The 21,767-nt window shown below is 41.4% G+C and overlaps 2 protein-coding genes across 3 annotated transcripts; both read left to right on the forward strand.

Annotated features, from left to right (window-relative positions):
• Nucleotides 1–11,562: 11,562 nt before the first annotated feature.
• LOC100135935 (hepcidin) lies at nt 11,563–12,778 on the forward strand. Its single transcript, XM_021595153.3, has 3 exons — nt 11,563–11,887; nt 11,982–12,062; nt 12,309–12,778. Exons 1-3 carry the CDS (start codon nt 11,801–11,803, stop codon nt 12,405–12,407), a joined length of 267 nt encoding a protein of 88 aa, XP_021450828.1. The 5' UTR covers nt 11,563–11,800; the 3' UTR covers nt 12,408–12,778.
• Nucleotides 12,779–20,411: 7,633 nt separating this feature from the next.
• LOC110505210 (hepcidin-like) lies at nt 20,412–21,158 on the forward strand. 2 transcript variants are annotated; one of them, XM_090229258.1, is made up of 3 exons: nt 20,412–20,530; nt 20,625–20,705; nt 20,947–21,158. In XM_090229258.1, exons 1-3 carry the CDS (start codon nt 20,444–20,446, stop codon nt 21,043–21,045), a joined length of 267 nt encoding a protein of 88 aa, XP_090085384.1. In that variant the 5' UTR covers nt 20,412–20,443; the 3' UTR covers nt 21,046–21,158. The 2 variants fall into 2 exon arrangements, with proteins under 2 accessions (XP_090085384.1, XP_090085385.1); XM_090229259.1 differs by having other exon boundaries at nt 20,950–21,158.
• Nucleotides 21,159–21,767: the final 609 nt, after the last annotated feature.

The raw sequence follows: 21,767 nt of genomic DNA on the forward strand, positions 1-21,767 counted from the left end.
TCAAAACTTGACACGTGGCATTGTGTTGTGTGACCAAACTACACATTTTAGAGTGGTCTTTTATTGTCCCCAGCACAAGGTGCACCTGTGCAATGATCATGCTCTTTAATCAGCTTAGCAAAGAAGAAATGCTCACTAATGAGGATGTAAACATATTTGTGCACAAAATTAGAGAGAAATAAGCTCTGTGCTTATGGAACTTGTTCTTTTTTCAGCTCATAAAACATGGGACCAACACTTAACATGTTGTGTTTATATTTTTGTTCAGTATAGTTATAAAACAAACTGTGACCCTTGGTTAACATGCTATGGACAGTACCAATAGCCCAGACAATTGACACAGTTGTTAGTCCTCTTAGCTTTGTATTGCTACAAATTCTCTGCATTTGTGTCAGAAATGAGATGCTGTGACCATGAGCGTGATGATATCTGAGGTGCAAAGGTGTTTGAATGAAAGTCGAGACACAAGACTCCAAGTGAGTGTAGTGATAGTGTGGCAATAATAATATAGTGTGTCTGCTTTCAAAGTCCAGTTCACTAGCCCCCTTTTGGACCAAATTCGCTGTGTTATTCTCGCTCTGGAAGTGCATCCATGTGCATCAACTTTCTTTCAAGCTTGTGCACTAATCCACTGCCATAAGACTTATATTACCCCCCAAAAATGTGTAGTATTTTGTCGTTTGAAAACACAAAATACAAAAGTAAACTACATGGCCATAAGTATGTGAACACCTCATTTCAAAATCATGGGCATTAATATGGAGTTGGTCCCCCCTTTGCTGCTATTAGAGACACCACTCTTCTGGGAAGGCTTTCCTGTAAATGTTGGAACGTTGCTGCGGGGACTTGCTTCCATTCAGCCACAAGAGCATTAGTGAGGTCGGGCACTGATGTTGGGCGACTAGGCCTGGCTCGCAGTCAGCATTCCAATTCATCCCAAAGGTGTTCGATAGGGTTAAGGTCAGGGCTCTGTGCAGGCCAGTCAAGTTCTTCCAAACTGATCTCGACAAACCATTTATGTATGGACCTCGCTTTGTGCACAGGGGGCATTGTCATGCTGAAACAGGAAAGGGGCTTCCCCAAACTGTTGCCACAAAGTTGGAAGTGCAGAATCATCTAAAATGTAGTCTGCTGTAGCGTTAAGATTTCCCTTCACTGGAACTAAGGGGCCTAGCCAACTTTACAGTTGGCACTATGCATTGGGGCAGGTAGCGTTTTCCTGGCATTCACCAAACCCAGATTTGTCTGTCGGACTGCCTGATGTTAAAGCGTGATTCATCACTCCAGAGAACGCGTTTCCACTGCTCCAGAGTCCAATGGCGGCAAATCAAATGTATTTATAAAGCCCTTCTTACATCAGCTGATTTCTCAAAGTGCTGTACAGAAACCCAACCTAAAACCCCAAACAGCAAGCAATGCAGATGTAGAAGCACGGTGGCTAGGAAAAACTCCCTAGAAAGGCCAAAACCTAGGAAGAAACCTAGAGAGGAACCAGGCTATGAGGGGTGGCCAGGCCTCTTCTGGCTGTGCCGGGTAGAGATTATAACAGAATATGGCCAAGATCTACCTAGACAGGTAGACCAGTCAGTGACTCAACCCACTCAAGTGACGCACCCCTCCTAGGGACGGCATGGAAGAGCACCAGTAAGCCAGTGACTCAGCCCCTGTGATAGGGTATGAGGCAGAGAATCCCAGTGGAGAGAGGGGAACCGTCCAGGCAGAGACAGCAAGAGTGCTTCGTTGCTCCAGAGCCTTTCCGTTCACCTTCAATCATAGGACCCACTGAAGAGATGAGTCTTCAGTAAAGAGTTAAAGGTTGAGACCGAGTCTGCGTCCCTCACATGGGGAGGCAGACCATTCCATAAAAATTGAGCTCTATAGGAGAAAGCCCTGCCTCCAGCTGTTTTCTTAGAAATTCTAGGGACAATTAGGAGGCCTGCGTCTTGTGTACGGCGGGACCAAATCAGAAATATAGGTAGGAGCAAGCCCATGTAATGCTTTGTAGGTTAGCAGTAAAACCTTGAAATCAGCCCTTGCCTTAACAGGAAGCCAGTGTAGAGAGGCTAGCACTGGATTAATATGATTTTAAAAATGTGGTTCTAGTCAGGATTCTAGCAGCCGTATTTAGCACTAACTGAGGTTTACTTAGTGCTTTATCCGGGTAGCCGGAAAGTAGAGCATTGCACTAGTCTAACCTAGAAGTAACAAAAGCATGGATTCATTTTTCTGCATCATTTTTGGACAGAAAGTTTCAGATTTTTGCAATGTTACGTAGATGGAAAAAAGCTGTCCTTGAAATGGTCTTGATATGTTCGTCAAAAGAGAGATCAGGGTCCAGAGTAATGCTGAGGTCCTTCACAGTTTAATTTGAGACGACTGTACAACCATCAAGATTAATTGTCAGATTCAACAGAAGATCTCTTTGTTTCTTGGGACCTAGAACAATAACCTCTGTTTTGTCCGAGTTTAAAAGTAGAACGTTTGCAGCCATCCACTTACTTATGTCTGAAACACAGGCTTCTAGCAAGGGCAATTTTGGGGCTTCACCGTGTTTCATTGAAATGTACAGCTGTGTGTCATCCGCATAGCAGTGAAAGTTAACATTATGTTTTTCGAATGACATCCCCAAGAGGTAAAATATATAGTGAAAACAATAGTGGTCCTAAAATGGAACCTTGAGGAACACAAATTTACAGTTGATTTGTCAGAGGGCAAACCATTCACAGAGACAAACTGATATCTTTCCAACAGATAAGATCTAAACCAGGCCAGAACTTGTCCGTGTTGACCAATTTGGGTTTCCAATCTCTCCAGAAGACTGTGATGATCGATGGTATCAAAAGCAGCACTAAGGTCTAGGAGCACGACGACAGATGCAGAGCCTCGGTCTGACACCATTAAAAGGTTATTTACCACCTTCACAAGTGCAGTCTCAGTGCTTTGATGGGGTCTGAAACCAGACTGAAGCATTTCGTATACATTGTTTGTCTTCAGGAAGGCAGTGAGTTTCTGCGCAACAGCTTTTTAAAAAAGTTTTGAGAGGAATGGAAGATTCGATATAGGCCGATTAGTTTTATATATTTTCTGGATCAAGGTTTGGTTTTTTCAAGAGAGTCTTTATTACTGCCACTTTTAGTGAGTTTGGTACACATCCGGTGGATAGAGAGCCGTTTATTATGTTCAACATAGGAGGGCCAAGCACAGGAAGCAGCTCTTTCAGTAGTTTAGTTGGAATAAGGTCCAGTATGCAGCTTGAGGGTTTAGAGGCCATGATTATTTTCATCATTGTGCAAAGAGATATAGTACTAAAACACTTGACTGTCTCCCTTGATCCTAGGTCCTGGTAGAGTTGTGCAGACTCAGGACAACTGAGCTTTGGAGGAATACGCAGATTTAAAGAGGAGTCTGTAATTTGCTTTCTAATGATCATAATCTTTTCCTCAAAGAAGTTCATGAATTTATTACTGCTGAAGTGAAAGCCATCCTCTCTTGGGGAATGTTGCTTTATAGTTAGCTTTGCGACAGTATCAAAAATACATTTCGGGATTGTTCTTATTTTCCTCAATTAAGTTGGTAAAATAGGAAGATCGAACAGCAGTGAGGGCTCTTCGATTCTGCACGGTACTGTCTTTCCAAGCTAGTCGGAAGACTTCCAGTTTAGTGTGGCGCCATTTCCATTCCAATTTTCTGGAATCTTGCTTCAGAGCTCAGGTATTTTCTGTATACCAGGGAGCTAGTTTCTTATGACAAATGTTTTTCATTTTTAGGGGTGCAACTGTATCTAGGGTATTGTGCAAGGTTAAATTGAGTTCCTCAGTTAGGTGGTTAACTGATTTTTGTCCTCTGACATCCTTGGGTAGGCAGAGGGAGTCTGGAAGGGCATCAAGGAATCTTTGGGTTGTCTGAGAATTTATAGCACAACTTTTGATGCTCCTTGGTTGGGGTCTGAGCAGATTATATGTTGCGATTGCAAATTTAATAAAATGGTGGTCCGATAGTCCAGGATTATGAGGAAAAACATTAAGATCCACAACATTTATTCCACGGGACAAAACTAGGTCTAGAGTATGAGTATGGCAGTGAGTAGGTCCGGAGACATGTTGGACAAAACCCACTGAGTCGATGATGGCTCCGAAAGCCTTTTAGAGTGGGTCTGTGGACTTTTCCATGTGAATATTAAAGTCACCAAAAATGTGAATATTATCTGCTATGACTACAAGGTCCGATAGGAATTCAGGGAACTCAGTGAGGAACGCTGTATATGGCCCAGGAGGCATGTAAACAGTAGCTATAAAAAGTGATTGAGTAGGCTGCATAGATTTCATGACTAGAAGCTCAAAAGACAAAAATGTCGGGGTTTTTTTGTAAATTGAAATTTGCTATCGGAAATGTTAGCAACATCTTCGCCATTGCGGGATGCACAGGGGATATGGTCACTAGTGTAACCAGGAGGTGAGGCCTCATTTAACACAGTAAATTCATCATGCCAAGAGTGCTTTTACTCCACTCCAGCCGACACTTCCCATTGCACATGTAGCCACCCTTTGCCTTGATGACAGCTTTGCACACTCTTGGCATTTTCTCAACCAGTTTCATGAGGTAGTCACCTGGAATGCATTTCAACTAAGAGGTGTGCCTTGTTAAAAGTGAATTTGTGGAATATCTTTCCTTCTTAATGCGTATGAGACAATCAGTTGTGTTGTGACAAGGTAGGGATGGTATACAGAAGATAGCCCTATTTGGTAAAAGACCAAATCCATATTTTTGCAAGAACCGCTCAAATAAACAAAGAGAAATGACAGTCCATTATTACTTTAAGGCATAAAGGTTTGTCAATACGGAACATTTCAAGAACTTTGAAAGTTTCTTCCAGTGCAGTCGCAAAAACCATCAAGCACTATGATGGAACTGGATCTCATGAGGACCACCACAGGAAATGAAGACCCAGAGTTACTGCTGCTGCAGAGGATAAGTTCATTCGAGTTACCAGCCTCAGAAATTGCAGCCCAAATAAATGCTTCACAGAGTTTAAGTAACAGACAAATCTCAACGTAAATGTTCAGAGGAGACTGTGTGAATCAGGCCTTCATGGTCGAATTGCCTCAAAGAAACCACTACTAAAGGACACCAATAATAAGAAGAGACTTGATGGGCGAAGAAACACCAGCAATGGACTTTAGACCGGTGGAGATCTGTCCTTTGGTCTGATGAGTCCAAATTTGATATTTTTGGCTGCAACCGCTGTGTCTTTGTGAGACGAAGAGTAGGTGAACGGATGATCTCCGTATGTATGGTTCCCACCGTGAAGCATGGAGGAGGAGGTGTAATGGTGTGGGGGTGCTTTACTGGTGACACTGTCAGTGATTCTTAACCATGCTTAACCAGCATGGCTACCACTGCATTCTGCAGCGATATGCCATCCCATTTGCTTTGCTCTTAGTGGGATTATCATTTGTTTTTCAATAGGACAATGACCCAAAACACACCTTTAAGGGCTCCTTCAAGACCGTTGGAAAAGCATTCCTCATAAAGCTGGTTGAGAGAATGCCAAGAGTGTGCAAAGCCTTCATCAAGGCAAAGGGTGGCTACTTTGAAGAAACTAATTTATTTAACACTTTTTTGGTTACTACGTGATTCCATATGTGTTATTTCATAGTGTTGATGTCTTCACTATTATTCTACAATGTAGAAAATAGTAAAATAAAGAAAAACCCTTGAATGAGTAGGTGTGTCCAAACTTTTGACTGGTACTGTACACGTAACGGATGTTTGGGGGCGCGGGTGGACTGGCTGTTGTTGGGGACACTGTTGGAGGTGTACGTACGGTCAGTGTAGGAGTACGAACAGTTACACTCGCTGCAGCAGCAATGGGACACAGTTTCACCATTGTACACCAGTGTGCGCCATAATGGCAGTGGAACACTCAGCAGGAGTCTTCGGGGTCAGCGATGGACCGGCCGTTGCTGAAGAGAATGTTATTTTTGAATTAGCTCTCCGCCTTTGGAGCATTGGGGCTCTCCCTCGTCGTCACACAAATCACTGAGCCTTCATTGCAGATGCAGTTCCAGCAAGAGTCTCATGGGTCAGGGAATGAAAGGGGGATACCTAGTCAATTGTACAACTGAATGCATTCAACTGAAATGTGTCTTCCGCATTTAACCCAACCCCTCTGACTGGCCATTGTTGAGGACTTTGGTTACATTCTCCACAGCAGTGTCCTGGTGGTGTTGCACAACGTATAACAGCGTATCTCTTCGCAGAGAGGCGTGCCTCCGTGACACGTACAAAAGCCACAGAGGACAGGAAACTGTTCCCCATCCCTGGCTCATATACAGGCGACTTTGAGATATTCAGAGACTTTGTCGCCAGCTGGTTCAGAGAACACAGTAACAGTTAACCCCAGAATGACCAGGATCTTCATCCAAAGGGCCTCCATCTCCACAAACAGAGTATCAAGACCTCAGCTCAGATAATAAACAGGTTCTCCTTTATCTTTCCTGGCGGCTGCTTTCCCCTTTTTCCACTGGCGCCAGAAGATGAAAAAAACGTGAACAATTTCAAAGTATCATTTTTTTGGTGACTATTCTTAATTATTATTTGGTGAATTATGAATGAATTATCATACAGCATATCAGTCATACAGCATGTCAGAATACAATTATTTACATAGTCAGATGTACTGCACATAAAATAAATGACATATTTAGCGCAAAAGTCACTTAATGTTAGACGTTTCACATTTGTCTTGTTTTCTCTCTATTTACATCTTCATATGAACAATCCAATGACTTTAACAAGTAACTCCAATATCTTATCACCAGTAAGTTCATCATAGCTATGAATCCCTGTATTTATTTAAATTTGCACAGGCCCTTCAGTCAACACTTAGAGATGGACAGATGCTGCTGCAAAATCACCATGATCCTTATTAATACTGATGCATCTCATTTTCCCCCCTTCTCTGCCACACGATCTCACCACGTCCACACGCCTCCCCTACGCCCCCCTCCCTCCCTCTCTCTGTGCATGTCTCTCGGGCCAGTCTGACAGCCGCCAGTCAAACACACACAGCCAGCCAGGCGCCTGTGTTCCCCTGTTCTGTTTGAAGTGGTTGATCTCTGATCCCATGTACCTCAGATTGAGACATAGTCTTTCTCTTTCTTTCCCCACTGTTAGGATGGTACTCTAACAGACCGATGCAGACAACCGGCTTATTCAAAGAGTAGCAGCCGTACAGGGCTTAAGTTATGGTACATCGGGCACTCACATAATAAGCCTTAAAAATGTCAACATAGGTACCATGTTAAGATCAGAAGACTGATCAGAGATGCAGCCAAGAGGCCCATGATCACTCTGGATGAACTGCAGACATCTACAGCTGAGGTGGGAGACTCTGTCCATAGGACAACATTCAGTCGTATATTGCACAAATCTGGCCTTTATGGGAGAGTGGCAAGAAGAAAGCCATTTCTTAAAGATATCCATAAAAAGTGTTGTTTAAAGTTTGCCACAAGCCACCTGGGAGACACACCAAACATGTGGAAGAAGGTGCTCTGGTCAGATGAAACCAAAATTGAACTTTTTGGCAACAATGCAAAACGTTATGTTTGGCGTAAAAGCAACACAGCTGAACACACCATCCCCACTGTCAAACATGGTGGTGGCAGCATCATGGTTTGGGCCTGCTTTTCTTCAGCAGGGACAGGGAAGATGGTTAAAATTGATGGGAAGATGGGTGGAGCCAAATACAGGACCATTCTGGAAGAAAACCTGATGGAGTCTGCAAAAGACCTGAGACTGGGACGGAGATTTGTCTTCCAACAAGACAATGATCCAAAACATAAAGCAAAATCTACAATGGAATGGTTCAAAAATAAACATATCCAGGTGTTAGAATGGCCAAGTCAAAGTCCAGACCTGAATCCAATCGAGAATCTGTGGAAAGAACTGAAAACTGCTGTTCACAAATGCTCTCCATCCAACCTCACTGAGCTCGAGCTGTTTTGCAAGGAGCAATGGGAAAAAATGTCAGTCTCTCGATGTGCAAAACTGATAGAGACATACCCCAAGCGACTTACAGCTGTAATCGCAGCAAAAGGTGGCGCTACAAAGTATTAACTTAAGGGGGCTGAATAATTTAGCACGCCCAATTTTTCAGTTTTTGATTTGTTAAAAAAGTTTGAAATATCCAATAAATATCATTCCACTTCATGATTGTGTCCCACTTGTTGTTGATTCTTCACAAAAAAATACAGTTTTATATCTTTATGTTTGAAGCCTGAAATGTGGCAAAAGGTCGCAAAGTTCAAGGGGGCCGAATACTTTCGCAAGGCACTGTATTTGTTATTCTGTAGTGTATGAGTAGAACTATGAATCCTCATATGTTTATTTGTTTGAAACGGTCTGGGTGCGTTTCATATCATACCTGAGATTCGCTTTTCTTTCACTCGCTCCCTCTACTATTTTTATTCTTGTATGCACAACTGCACAACTGTCCTCAGTTCATCGAGGAGAATTTGAACAGGAGGTCTTTATAATTACAATGCAGAGTTGCTGGCTAGTAAATAACATGCATGGCTGACTCCAACAAATTCCACAGCCCTCCATACGCTTTTGTACTCGAGTTAGAAAACTTGGCCTGACTGTCCCTCCTTTTTGTGCTGAGATGTTCTCTACCTTAAGAAATTGCATTTCAATAACAGTCATTGTCCATGAACTCAGCCTGTCAAGAGTGCAAGGCAGAAGAGCTTTAGTGATTCACACTCCCCCCAGTACCACTATTCTCCACAGACTCTCATCTGGCTCTACAGTAAGCACTACAGGAGACATCTTTTCTTATTTACAACAAGAGACTGAGCAGCCAATCAGTGGCAAGAAGGACAAGTCATGTGCTCAGGGGGACCTACAAGACAAGTTATCTGCATTGCTTATGTGGATATCTCAGTTTTTCTCTGGTAGGTCCTGCAAGACAAGGGATGGTCCATTTCTAAATTGAACATTTACCTTGGTCCATATTATTCTGCTAAAAGGAGACTGGAATTTCCCAAGAAGATTGGCAGTAGTACAGTCTCTGCACTGGGAAAATCCTGACCCCTGTACTAACTGTGTCTGGCTTGCTCGTACATTTCACTAAAATAGTCAGGGCTCAACACTGCCCCGTGAGGCAGATAATGTCACAGCAAAAGGAGGACTAATTGAACATAGTTGCTAGAGTCAGGTACAGGGTAGGGTCTTTGAATACTAAACGCTACTAGAGTTCACTAGCATACTGTTGACTTTCTTCCCACAATAATGAGCTAATAGTGACCCAGTTCTCCACAAACAAATTAGCCACAGCAATCGTGCAAGACGACAGGTTTTCTGGCTGGTCTGGAGAAGGTGGGGGGTCGGAAGAAATTTCAGTAGTAAATATTATTTTTCTCAACTTAATTTGGGGGAAATTTTGGGTCAAGTGCCAGAACAAATAAAGTGCATGTGAGGTGATGAGACAGGGGAGGGGGAGACAAAGGTAATTATGATGACAGAGGGGGGAAACAATGCCAACGCCTCGTCCCAGGAGGAGCGGGTGGTGGACTGGCGCCTGTCTAGCTGACTGTGTCTCTGTGTCCGCCCCACTGGAGCTGAGTTCTGTTTGACCAGAAGATTCACAAAGATAGTGCTGGCAACTGGTGATACTGGCAAAAACCTCCTACCTATACCACCGCTTTCACTACTACTCAACAAATTAAGCTAGCTGGGTGGATTCCAATGAGGAGTCATTCGGGAATATATTTGTTGACACTGATGTTCCGGTCACCCAAAGTCAACAAGCGATGGCAAAGAGTTATCTATATACAAGACAGACTGACCCAGGGTTCCCCACAACATGTTATTTCCCTTAATACTTTGGGATTGTGGCAATAAGGTCCTTAATCTACTTCCCCAGAGTCAGATTAACTTGTGGATACCATTTTTATGTCTCTGGGTGCAGTTTGAAGTAGATAAAGGGCCTCGTTGTAAAACTCCTGAAGTATCCCTTTAAAGAGACAAGTTGGGCACAGCCAATAAAATACTTTGTGAAAGAATTCAAACGTAATATTATAATGATATAATATCCATCAGTCCTTGAGTGAACATCCAATTAATTATTATTAGGCTATTAATCACTTATCAACTCGTCACAGACTCTTTGTAGATGCAAATGATCCATTCAGAGGCTTACAATTTACAGTATAATTTTGTGTGCATGAAATGTGATGTACACTGAGTGTACAAAACATTAAGAACACCTGCTTTTTCCAAAGCTATGATCCCTTCTTGATGTCACCACTTGTTAACTCCACTTCAATCAGTGTAGATGAAAGGGAGGAGACAGATTAAAGCAGGATTATTAAACTTTAAAACAATTGAGATATGAATTGTGAATGTGTGCCGTTCAGAAGGTGAATGAGCAAGACAAAAAATGTTCATTTGAACGGGGTATATGGTAATAGGTGCCAGGCACACCGGTTTGTCTCAAGGACTGCAATGATGCTCGGTTTTTCATGTTCAACAGTTTCCTGTGTGTATTAAGAATGGTTTAACACCCAAACGACATCCAGCCAACTTGACACAACTGTGGGAAGTATTGGAGTCAACATGGGCCAGGATCTCTGTGTAACGCTTTCGACATCTTCTTTAGAGTCCATTCCCCGATGAATTAGGAAGGTGTTCATAATGTTTTGTTCACTCAGCGTAGCAGCATAGCAGGTTATTAAATGTGCCATTGTAAAAAAAATACAAATGAAATTCAACTTCAAAAATTCCTTTATGAAACAATTGAAGTGTGAATCGCTATTATTTAGTCTACCTGACCTTTTGAAATATAGTATTTTTTATTAGGTCTGATAAACACGACAGAATGCGTGTCACATATTATTGTCATATTGTAATTTTTCTAATAACACGTGAAACACCCTGAATGCGCTATTTGCACCTCTCTTTTCCTTTCTACTGTTTTACTGCTCCTCTTCTTTCAAATGAATTTTTATTCTGTTAGACCGCAGGTTCCTCACATTACACCACATTATACGTCAAATGAAAGCGTGGCAAAAGGAGGGTAATTACTACATTGGAAGGGTTATAATTACGTCCTTTAGACAGAGGAATGGATACTGTAATGGCTCACTCCCTCATCTGGAGGGATTTCCCAGGTCAGACAAAGAAAGGGCTGTGCAGCCAGCCATGCACTTCCAGTAACTGTTCGTCCATGACTCCTGCTGTTGGGTAATTTCCACAATTCTTTCAGATTTCTACTGAGAAAATAAATTATCACTTTTTTTTTTTAAGAAGTAGGCCTGCTTAAATGTTTAATTAATAGTCTATGCTATTAGACTATGGCAATTTCCAGTTATCCACCCTAAAGGAATGACAAAAAAACTATAAAATGTCACTATGTAGACCAATAGGCCTAGACTTACAAATTCCATTTTTGAAAGCGGGAAAGTGGATTAGGTAATATGTGACGGGATTGCGCTCCATTGTCCAGAGGAGGAGGAGGAGGAGGAGGGGGGGTAGGATTGCACAATAGTGGCCAAAGTGTGTATAAATACCAGTGCACCGCAGTCTCACCACATGACAGAGAAGTCCCTCATCCGCTGACACCAAAAGAACAATCAATCAACTTTGGACTCGTTTTAGTGCATTGAAAATTGTGCGCTGGAGAGCGTTGCTTTTTGGGAAAATTGAAGAGTTCTGATCTTCTTCATAAACTGTCACTTCAATTTCAACTGATTTCAACCAGACTTTTAAATAGGCTATAAACTTCCTAACAAAACCGAGAATGAAGGCCTTCAGTGTTGCAGTTGCAGTGGTACTCGTCCTTGCATGTATGTTCATCCTTGAAAGCACCGCTGTTCCTTTCTCCGAGGTATGTCTCATTCTCCAATACCAACCCACAACAAAAATGTGTGCATCAGTTTTAGAGGTTGGTCATGACTCATTTGTGCCTAATGTCTTTGCAGGTGCTAACGGAGGAGGTTGGAAGCATTGACAGTCCAGTTGGGGAACATCAACAGCCGGGCGGCGAGTCCATGCGTCTGCCGGTACGTTCAATTGAATGAATGAATTAAGCTAATTACCTTTAGCAAATTAACATCTAAGTGGTTGCGTTTCACCCTCGGAATAGAATTAGACCAGTAGCGCTAGCTGTTAACCATTTGATCGTGAGCCGTTAGAGAGGGCTTTAGGGCGAACTGTGCTGTGGTTGTGAAGTGGAGACTTGGACAAAAATACTTACCATGTGCCTTTTCCCTCTTTTTTTTCATATTCTTTTCTTGGCCGGGATACAGGAGCATTTCAGGTTCAAGCGTCAGAGCCACCTCTCCCTGTGCCGTTGGTGCTGCAACTGCTGTCACAACAAGGGCTGTGGCTTCTGCTGCAAATTCTGAGAACCTGCCTGCAATAAAACCATCTTATTAACTTATTGCCTTTAATTTCCCCCCTATTCTTCTACATTTCCTTTGGACTCTTTTGAGAAGATGCAATCTCATTGATGTCTTTCTCACTGCAACCTCAGTCTTGTACATAAATGTTTTGTATCATGTTGTATAGCCTAGTGACACAGGAAAAAGACAGCTAATTGAAATAATAATTTCTATTATGTACATTTAGTACATTTTTTTGGTACATTTTCTAGTTTGTACATGTTGCAATGTTTTCTTTCTGAGATGTTGTTTTTGTAACTACGATAATGATTTATAAAATCACTTCTTATTGTGACACTTCAAAAAAATAAAACACACATTCTTTGAATAACAAACGCGGTTGTTTATGAATGATGAATGTGTTATAGATGTGTTTCCTGTGGCCAAATGTTTGGGCCTGACAGCCAGAGGCTTATTCAAATTAGCCACGTAGTAGTTTTTAGGGAATGGAGTCTACAGTGGTCTGGGAATGGAGTCTACAGTGCCTTCACCACTTGACCTTTTCCACATTTGTTGTGTTACAGCTTGAATTTAAAATGGATTAAGTTGAGATTTTGTGTCACTGGCCTACACAATACCCCATAATGTCAAAGTGGAATAATGTTTTTCGACATTTTTACGGATTGATAAAAAAACAAAAAGCTGAAACATTTTGATGTAATAAGTATTCAACCACGTTATTATGGCAAGCCTAAATAAATGCAGTAGTAAACATGTGCTTAACAAGTCACATAATAAGTTGCATGGACTCTCTGTGCAATAATAGTGTTAAAAACATCCCCATAAAAATCTGTCAGTTTAAGCTAGAGATGTCTGTTTTTTGGATGCATCTCAAGACTCTCTTCTCTGTACACATCAATGATGTCTCTCTTGCTGCTGGTGAGTCTCTGATCCACCTCTACGCAGACGACACCGTTCTGTATACTTCTGGCCCTTCTTTGGACACTGTGTTAACAACCCTCCAGACGAGCTTCAATGCCATACAACTCTCCTTCCGTGGCCTCCAACTGCTCTTAAATACAAGTTAAACTAAATGCATGCTCTTCAACCAATCACTGCCCGCTCTGCCCGCCAGTCCAGCATCACTACTCTGGACGGTTCTGACTTAGAATACGTGGACAACTACAAATACATAGGTGTCTGGCTAGACTGTAAACTCTCCTTCCAGACTCACATTAAGCGTCTCCAATCCAAAATTAAATCTAGAATCGGCTTCCTATTTCGCAACAAAGCATCCTTCACTCATGCTGCCAAACATACCCTCGTAAAACTGACCATCCTACCGATCCTCGACTTTGGCGATGTCATTTATAAAATAGCCTCCAACACTCTACTCAACAAATTGGATGCAGTCTATCACTGTGTCATCCATTTTGTCACCCAAGCCCCATATACCACCCACCACTGCGACCTGTATGCTCTCGTTAGCTGGCCCTCGCTTCATACTCGTCGCCAGACCCACTGGCTCCAGGCAATCTACAAGTCTCTGCTAGGTAAAGCCCCACCTTATCTCAGCTCACTGGTCAACATAGCAGCACCCACCCGTAGCACGCGCTCCAGCAGGTATACCTCACTGGTCACCCCCAAAGTCAATTCCTCCTTTGGCCACATTTCCTTCCAGTTCTCTGGTGCCAATGACTGGAACGAACTGCAAAATCACTGAAGCTGGAGGCTCATATCTCCCTCACTAGCTTTAAGCACCAGCTGTCAGAGCATCTCACAGATCACTGCACTTGTACATAGCCCATCTGTAAACAGCCCATCTAACTACTCCATCCCCATACTGTATTTATTTATTTATCTTGCTCCTTTGCACTCCAGTATCTCTACTTGCACATTCATCTTCTGCACATGTACCATTGCAGTGTTTAATTGCTATATTGTAATTACATCGCCACCATGGCCTATTTATTGCCTTACCTTCCCTATCTCACCTCATTTGCACTCACTGTATATAGACTTTTCTTTTTTCTACTGTATTATTGTATGTTTGTTTATGCCATGTGTAACTCTGTGTTGTTGTATGTGTCGAACTGCTGTGCTTTATCTTGGCCAGGTCACAGTTGTAAATGAGATCTTGTTCTCAACTAGCCTACCTGGTTAAATAAAGGTGAAATACATTTTTAAAAATCCACTAAATCTGCCGATTTCACACTTTCGCATCTGTGGTAAAAGGTGACAGAGCTACAGCAGTGTTTGTCAGACCATGAGACATCCCAAAAATTGGTCGTCTTACCAAGTCCTTTGTAGCGAAAGGTTTAGCCTTCAAACTATTAAGACCCATCTATGGAAAGATGAGAGTCTCACAAACACAATGGTGTTCTCAATTTTGCCCTACAACCCCCACAAGTGTCTTGGGACTCGTCTGAAATTGGTACAGCCAATCTGCCAACTTCGGTCTGTAGTGTCTGAACCGTTTGGGCTAATATGACCTCTATGGAAAGGTGAGGATGCCCACAGGCTTCACATGACTCGTCTGAAGGTCCCCAGGTACCAGAAATACTACATATATGGAGACTGTTTAGTGGCAAAAATAAGGGTTTAAATATATGTAAAAAAAATAGACAGTTGAAGTCGGAAGTTTACATACACTTAGGGTGGAGTCAATAAAACTTGTTTTTCAACCACTCCACAAATTTGTTCTTAACAAACTATAGTTTGGCAAGTTGGTGAGGACATCTACTTTGTGCATGACACAAGTAGTTTTTCCAACAATTGTTTACAGACAGATTATTTCACTTATAATTCACTGTATCACAATTCCAGTGGGTCAGAAGTTTACATACACCAAGTTGACTGTGCCTTTAAACAGCTTGGAAAATTCCAGAAAATGATGTCACGGCTTTAAAAGCTTCTGATGGGCTAATTAACATAATTTGTGTCAATTGGAGCTGTACCTGTGGATGTATTTCAAGGCCTACCTTCAAACTCAGTGCCTCTTTGCTTGACATCATGGGAAAACGTACTTTGGTGCGAAAAGTGCAAATCAATCCCAGAACAACAGCAAAGGACCTTGTGAAGATGCTGGAGGAAATAGGTACAAAAATATCTATATCCACAGTAAAACGAGTCCTATATCGACATAACCTGAAAGGCCGCTCAGCAAGAAAGAAGCCACTGCTCCAAAACCGCCATAAAAAAAGCCAGACTACGGTTTGCATCAGCACATGGGGATAAAGATCGCACTTTTTGGAGAAATGTCCTCTGGTCTGATGAAACACAAATAGAACTGTTTGGCCATAATGAACATCGTTATGTTTGGAGGAAAAAGGGGAGGCTTGCAAGCCGAAGAACACCATCCCAACCGTGAAGCACGGGGTGGCAGCATCATGTTGTGGGGGTGCTTTGCTGTAGGAGGGACTGGTGGACTTCACCAAATAGATGGCATCATGAGGTAGGAAAATTATGGGGATATTATGAAGCAACATCTCAAGAAATCTCAAGTTAAATCTTGGTTGCAAATGGGTCTTCCAAATGGACAATGACCCCAAGCATACTTCCAAAGTTGTGGCAAAATGACTTAAGGACAACAAAGTCAAAGTATTGGAGTGGCCATCACAAAGCCCTGACCTCAATCCAATAGAACATTTTCTGGGCAGAACTGAAAAAGCATGGGCGAGTAAGGAGGCCTATAAACCTGACTCAGTTACACCAGCTCTGTCAAGAGGAATGAGCCAACATTCACCCAACTTATTGTGGGAAGCTTGTAGAAGGCTACCCAAAATGCTTGACCCAAGTTAAACAATTTAAAGGCAATGCTACCAAATACTAAATGAGTGTATGTAAACTTCTAACCCACTTGGAATGTGATGATAGAAATAAAAGCTGAAATTAATCATTCTCTCTACTATTATTCTGACATTTCACATTCTTATAATAAAGTGGTGATCCTAACTGACCTAAGACAGGGCATTTTTACTAGGATTAAATGCCAGGAATTGTGAAAAACTGAGTTTAAATGTATTTGGCTAAGGTGTATGTAAACGTCTGACTTCAACTGTATGTATATGCTTCCTCATTTTTCTTATATCTCTCTGATATAGAACAGACACTTCAGAACCAACTTCCTTTAGATGTATTTTTCGGGACTATCTGTTGTTCCATGTAGTGAATCTGTTATTCATTGTGTTTGTATGGGCTAACAACCATAAGGCCCAACACTTCCTTCCAGAAAATAGTTTTTTATATATTTTTGGGATACTTCAAGGAGTCTTAAAATAAAATAGCCAAATGATTCTTGTCATGACCTTCTTAAAACAATTCCATATAGTTTCGAAAGGGCTTAGACTGTTATGGGTTAATAAACATGATTTTTGATTGACTACCTAATTTCCGTACCCCACACATACAATTAGCTGTAAGGTCCCTCAGTCGAGCAGTGAATTTCAAGCACAGATTCAACCATAAAGACCAGAGAGGTTTTCCAGTGCCTAGCAAAGAAGGGCACCTATTGGTTGATGGGTAAAAAAAAAAGCACACATTGAATATCCTTTTGAGCATGTTGAAGTTATTAATTAGACTCAGGATGGTGTGTCAAAACACTCAGTCACTACAAAGATAGGATGGAAACAGCTCAGCGATTTGACTTTAAAACAGTTATATAGTTTAATGGCTGTGATTGTAGAAAACTGAGGATGGTCAACAACATTGTAGTATTTCCACAATACTAACCTAATTGACAGAGGGGAAAGTAGGAAGCCTGTACAGAATAAAAATATTCCAAAACATGCATCCTGTTTGCAACAAGGCACAAAAGTAATACTGCAAAAAATGTGGCAAAGCAATTCACTTTTTGTTCTGAATACGAAGTGTTATGTTTGGCGCAAATCCAATACAACACATTACTCAGTACCACTCTCCATAATTTCAAGCATATTGGTGGCTGCATCACGTTATGGGTATGCTTGTAATCATTAAAGACTGGGGAATTTTTCAGGATAGAAAATAAACGGAATGGAGCTAAGCACAGGTAAAATCCTAGAGGAAAACCTGGTTCAGTCTCCTTTCCACCAGACACTGGGAAATTAATTATTTCATCAGGACAATAACCTAAAACATAAGGCCAAATCTACACAGGTGTTGCTTACCAAGAAGACAGTGAATGTTCCTGAGTGGCCGAGTTACAGTTTGACTTAAATCTACTTGAAAATCTATGGCAAAACCTGAAAATGGTTGTCTAGCAATGATCAACAAACAATTTGACAGAGCTTGAAGAATTTTGAAAATAATAATGGGCAAATGTTGCACAATCCAGGTGTGGAAAGCTCTTAGGGACTTACCCAGAAAGACTCACAGCTGTAATCGCTGTCAAAGGTGCTTCTACAAAGTATACTGACTCAAGGGTGTGAAAACTTATGCAAATGAGATATTTCTGTATTTAATTTTCAATAAATTTGCTAATATTTCTAAAAACATGTTTTCACTTCGTCATTATGGGGTATTGTGTGTAGATGGGTGAGTGAAAACAATATTTTTAATCCATTTTGAATTCAGACAGTAACACAACACAATTTGGAACAAGTATGAGAAACTTTCTGAAGGGACTGTATGTCAAAATAGGGATATTTAATCTGAATGGCACATGTTCCATGACATAGACTGACCAGGTGAGTCCCGGTGAAAGCTAGGATCCCTTATTGATTTCACTTGTTAAACCCATTTCAATCAGTGTAGATGACGCGGAGGACACAGGTCAAATGTTTTTTTTTAAAGCCATGAGACAATTGAGACATGGATTGTGAATGCCTGCCATTCAGAGGGTGAATGGGAAAGATAAAATATGTAAATGCCTTTGAACGAGGTATGGTAATAGCTGCCAGGCACACTGGTTTTTGTCAAGAACTGCACCGCTGCTGGGTTTTTCAAGCTCAACAGTTTCCCGTGTGTATCAAGAATGGTCCACCTCCCAAAGGTCATCCAGCCAACTTGACACAATTGTGGGAAGCATTAGAGTCAACATGGGCCAACATTCCTGTGAAACGCTTTCGACACCTTGTAGAGTTCATGCCCAGACAATTAGCAACTCAATATTAGGAAGGTGTTTTTAATTGTTTTGTACACTCAGTGTAGTCCATATTACTCTTAGAAAAAGGGGACTGGAATTGGCATTAGTATATGCACTTTGAAAATCCTCTCTACTGTATGAACTTCTGGTCTGACTTGTTAGTACAGCCTACTAAAACAGTCAGTGCTCCACACTGCCCCATGAGGCAGAGAATGTCACAGCAAATAGGGGACGAGTTGGACAGAGTTGTTCTCAATAATGAGCTGATAGTAACCCAGTTCTATATGAACAAATTAGCAACAGAAATCGTGTAAGACGACAGGCTGGTCTGGAGAAGGTGGGGGGTCGGAAGAAAACTGAGAATCGTTTTTTTGGGGGCGGTTGGCTATTTCAGTAGTAAATATTTTTCTTAACTTAATTTTTGGGACATTTTGTGTCAAGTGCCCAGACAAATAAAGTGCATGTGAGGTGGTGAGAGAGAGGAGGGGGGAGACAGAGGTAGTAGTTAGGATGACAGAGGGGGGAAACATGGGGCCAATGTCCCGTCCCAGGAGGAGCGGGTGGTGGACTGGCGCCTGTCTAGCTGACTGTGTCTCTGTGTCCGCCCCACTGGAGCCGAGCTCTGTTTGACCAGAAGGTTCACAAAGATAGTGCTGGCAACTGGTGTCATAGCAGAAAGTTCCTCCCTCACCCCCACTTTCACTACAACTCAACAAATGAAGCTAGCTGGGTGGATTCCAATGAGTAGTCATTTGTGGTTATATTTGTTGACACTGATGTTCCGGTCACCCAAAGTCAACAAGCCATGGCGAAAGGTTCTCTATATACGAGACAGATGGGCTCAGGGTTCCACACAACATGTTATTTCACTTACAGGGAGGGACAAGTTGGGCACAGCCAATTAAATAATTATTGAATGGATTCAAATGTAATAGTATAGTGTCAAACAAGTTGATCCCTAGAGAGCACGTGCAATTCATTGTTATTAGGCTATTAACCACTTATCACAGACTATTTTGAGGATGCAAATTATGCATTCAGAGGCTTACAAATTTCACAGTATAATTTTGTGTTTCTGAAATGTGATATAGCAGCACATCATTAAATGCATCATTGTACTTTATTTTTTATTTTTAAAGGTACACTCTTATCCAGAGCAACTTACTGTAAGTGTATTAACCTCATTCTTTGTTCTTCTTCTTGTATTGGTCCCCCTTGGGAATCAAACCCACAACTCTGGCATTGTAAGCAACATGCTCTACCAACTGAGCCACACTGGACATTTCAGCTGCCTACACATTCAAATTAGTCTAGTTTCTCTTCTCAACTTCAAAAATACATTTGGCTAACAATGAATGCGTGAATCACTATTATATAGCCTATTTTAAAATATTTTCTCTTTCATTAGGTCTGATGAACACTACATAATACCTGCAACATAATACTATCATATTCTTGTATTACTAATAACACTTGAAACAACTGAATGAAAGGTGCCACACATAGGATTTGTTTTCTTACATTTTTGCATTGTACTATACTGAAAATGTCAATAATATATCTGCAGTAATAGTGGAATTTATAGCGTTTCAAAGTATTACTTACAGTGGTGTGATTGGCTGTGATATTTGTCAATTGATTTCTCCCACCGGTGTGGAATCCATTGTCAAAATGGGTGAGCTGTTTTGAATTTGTGGCTGTGTTACCTAGAGGAAATCGGGTCAAGTGGCAGGTTTGAAAAACAGTGGCCAAAGTGTGTATGAATACCGGTGTACCGCAGTCTCAACACAAGACAGAGAAGTCCCTCAACCACGGACACCAAAAGGGCAATCAACTAACTTGGGGCTCATCTATTGCATGTAAAATTGTGCGCTGGAGAGCGTCCCTTTATGGGAAAATGTAAGAGTTCTGATTTTCTTCATAGGCTGTCATATCAATTCCAACTGATTTCAACCAGACTTTTAAATAGGCTATAAACTTCCTAGCAAAACCGAGAATGAAGGCCTTCAGTGTTGCAGTTGCAGTGGTGGTCGTCCTCGCATGTATGTTCATCCTTGAAAGCACTGCTGTTCCTTTCTTCGAGGTATGTCTCATTTTATAACACCAACCCACTTCAAATATGTGTGCATCGATTTTAGAGGATGTTCATGACTAATTTGTGCCTAATGTCTTTGCAGGTGCGAACGGACGAGGTTGGAAGCATTGACAGTCCAGTTGGGGAACATCAACAGCCGGGCGGCGAGTCCATGCGTCTGCTGGTACGTTCAATTGAATAAATGAATTAAGCTAATTACCTTTAGCAAATTAACATCGAAGTGGTTGCGTTTGCCCCGCAGAATTGAATTAACCTACTTGTGCTACCTGTTATCATTTGATTGTGAGCCGTTAGAGAGGGCTTTGGGGCGAACTGTGCTGTGGTTGTGAAGTGGAGACTTGGACAGAAATACTTACTTGCTTGTTCCCTCCTTTTTTCATATTATTTTCTTGGCCGGGATACAGGAGCATTTCAGGTTCAAGCGTCAGAGCCACCTCTCCCTGTGCCGTTGGTGCTGCAACTGCTGTCACAACAAGGGCTGTGGCTTCTGCTGCAAATTCTGAAGACCTGCCTGCAATAAAACCATCTTATTAACTTATTGCCTTTAATTTCCCCCCTATTCTTCTACATTTCCTTTGGACTCTGTGGAGAAGATGCAATCTCATTGATGTCTTTCTCACTGCAACCTCAGTCTTGTACATAAATGTTTTGTATCATGTTGTATAGCATGTTCTTCTTTTATTTTATATTTTGTACATTTTATATAAAAAAAAAATACATTTTCTAGTTTGCACGTTTGCGATGTTTTCATTCTAAGATGTTGTTATTGTAAAATCAGTTCTTATAGTGCTTTTTTTAATATAAATCAACACATTCTTTGAAGAGGTATTCAACCCCTTTTTTTATGGCAAGCCTAAATAAGTTCAGTAGTAAAAATGTACTTAACGACCATGCATGGACTCAGTGTTTCACATGACTTTTGAATGACTACCTCATCTCTGTACTCCCACACATACAATTATCTGTAAGGTCCCTCAGTTAAGCAGTGAATTTCAAGCACAGATTCAACCAAAAAGACCCGGGAGCTTTTCCAATGCTTTGCAAAGAAGGGTAATTATTCTTAGATGGGTAAAAAAAAAAGAAGGAGAGATTGAATATCCCTTTGACCATGGTGAAGTTATTAATTAGACTCTGGATGGTGCATCAATACACCCAGTCACTACAAAGATACAGGTGTCCTTCCTAACTTAGTTGCAGGGGAGGAAGAAAATAGCTCCATTTCACC

The sequence above is a fragment of the Oncorhynchus mykiss genome, chromosome 3, assembly GCF_057628025.1.
Source record: "Oncorhynchus mykiss isolate SJ-2025 chromosome 3, ASM5762802v1, whole genome shotgun sequence".
Taxonomy (NCBI): domain Eukaryota; kingdom Metazoa; phylum Chordata; class Actinopteri; order Salmoniformes; family Salmonidae; genus Oncorhynchus; species Oncorhynchus mykiss.

Coding starts and splice junctions, on each gene's coding strand:
- LOC100135935 (XM_021595153.3), top strand. CDS start 11,801: ATGAAGGCCTTCAGTGTTGCAGTTGCAGTGGTACTCGTCCTTGCATGT. Junction 11,888..11,981: donor CCGCTGTTCCTTTCTCCGAG/GTATGTCTCATT, acceptor ATGTCTTTGCAG/GTGCTAACGGAGGAGGTTGG. Junction 12,063..12,308: donor GCGAGTCCATGCGTCTGCCG/GTACGTTCAATT, acceptor GCCGGGATACAG/GAGCATTTCAGGTTCAAGCG.
- LOC110505210 (XM_090229258.1), top strand. CDS start 20,444: ATGAAGGCCTTCAGTGTTGCAGTTGCAGTGGTGGTCGTCCTCGCATGT. Junction 20,531..20,624: donor CTGCTGTTCCTTTCTTCGAG/GTATGTCTCATT, acceptor ATGTCTTTGCAG/GTGCGAACGGACGAGGTTGG. Junction 20,706..20,946: donor GCGAGTCCATGCGTCTGCTG/GTACGTTCAATT, acceptor GCCGGGATACAG/GAGCATTTCAGGTTCAAGCG.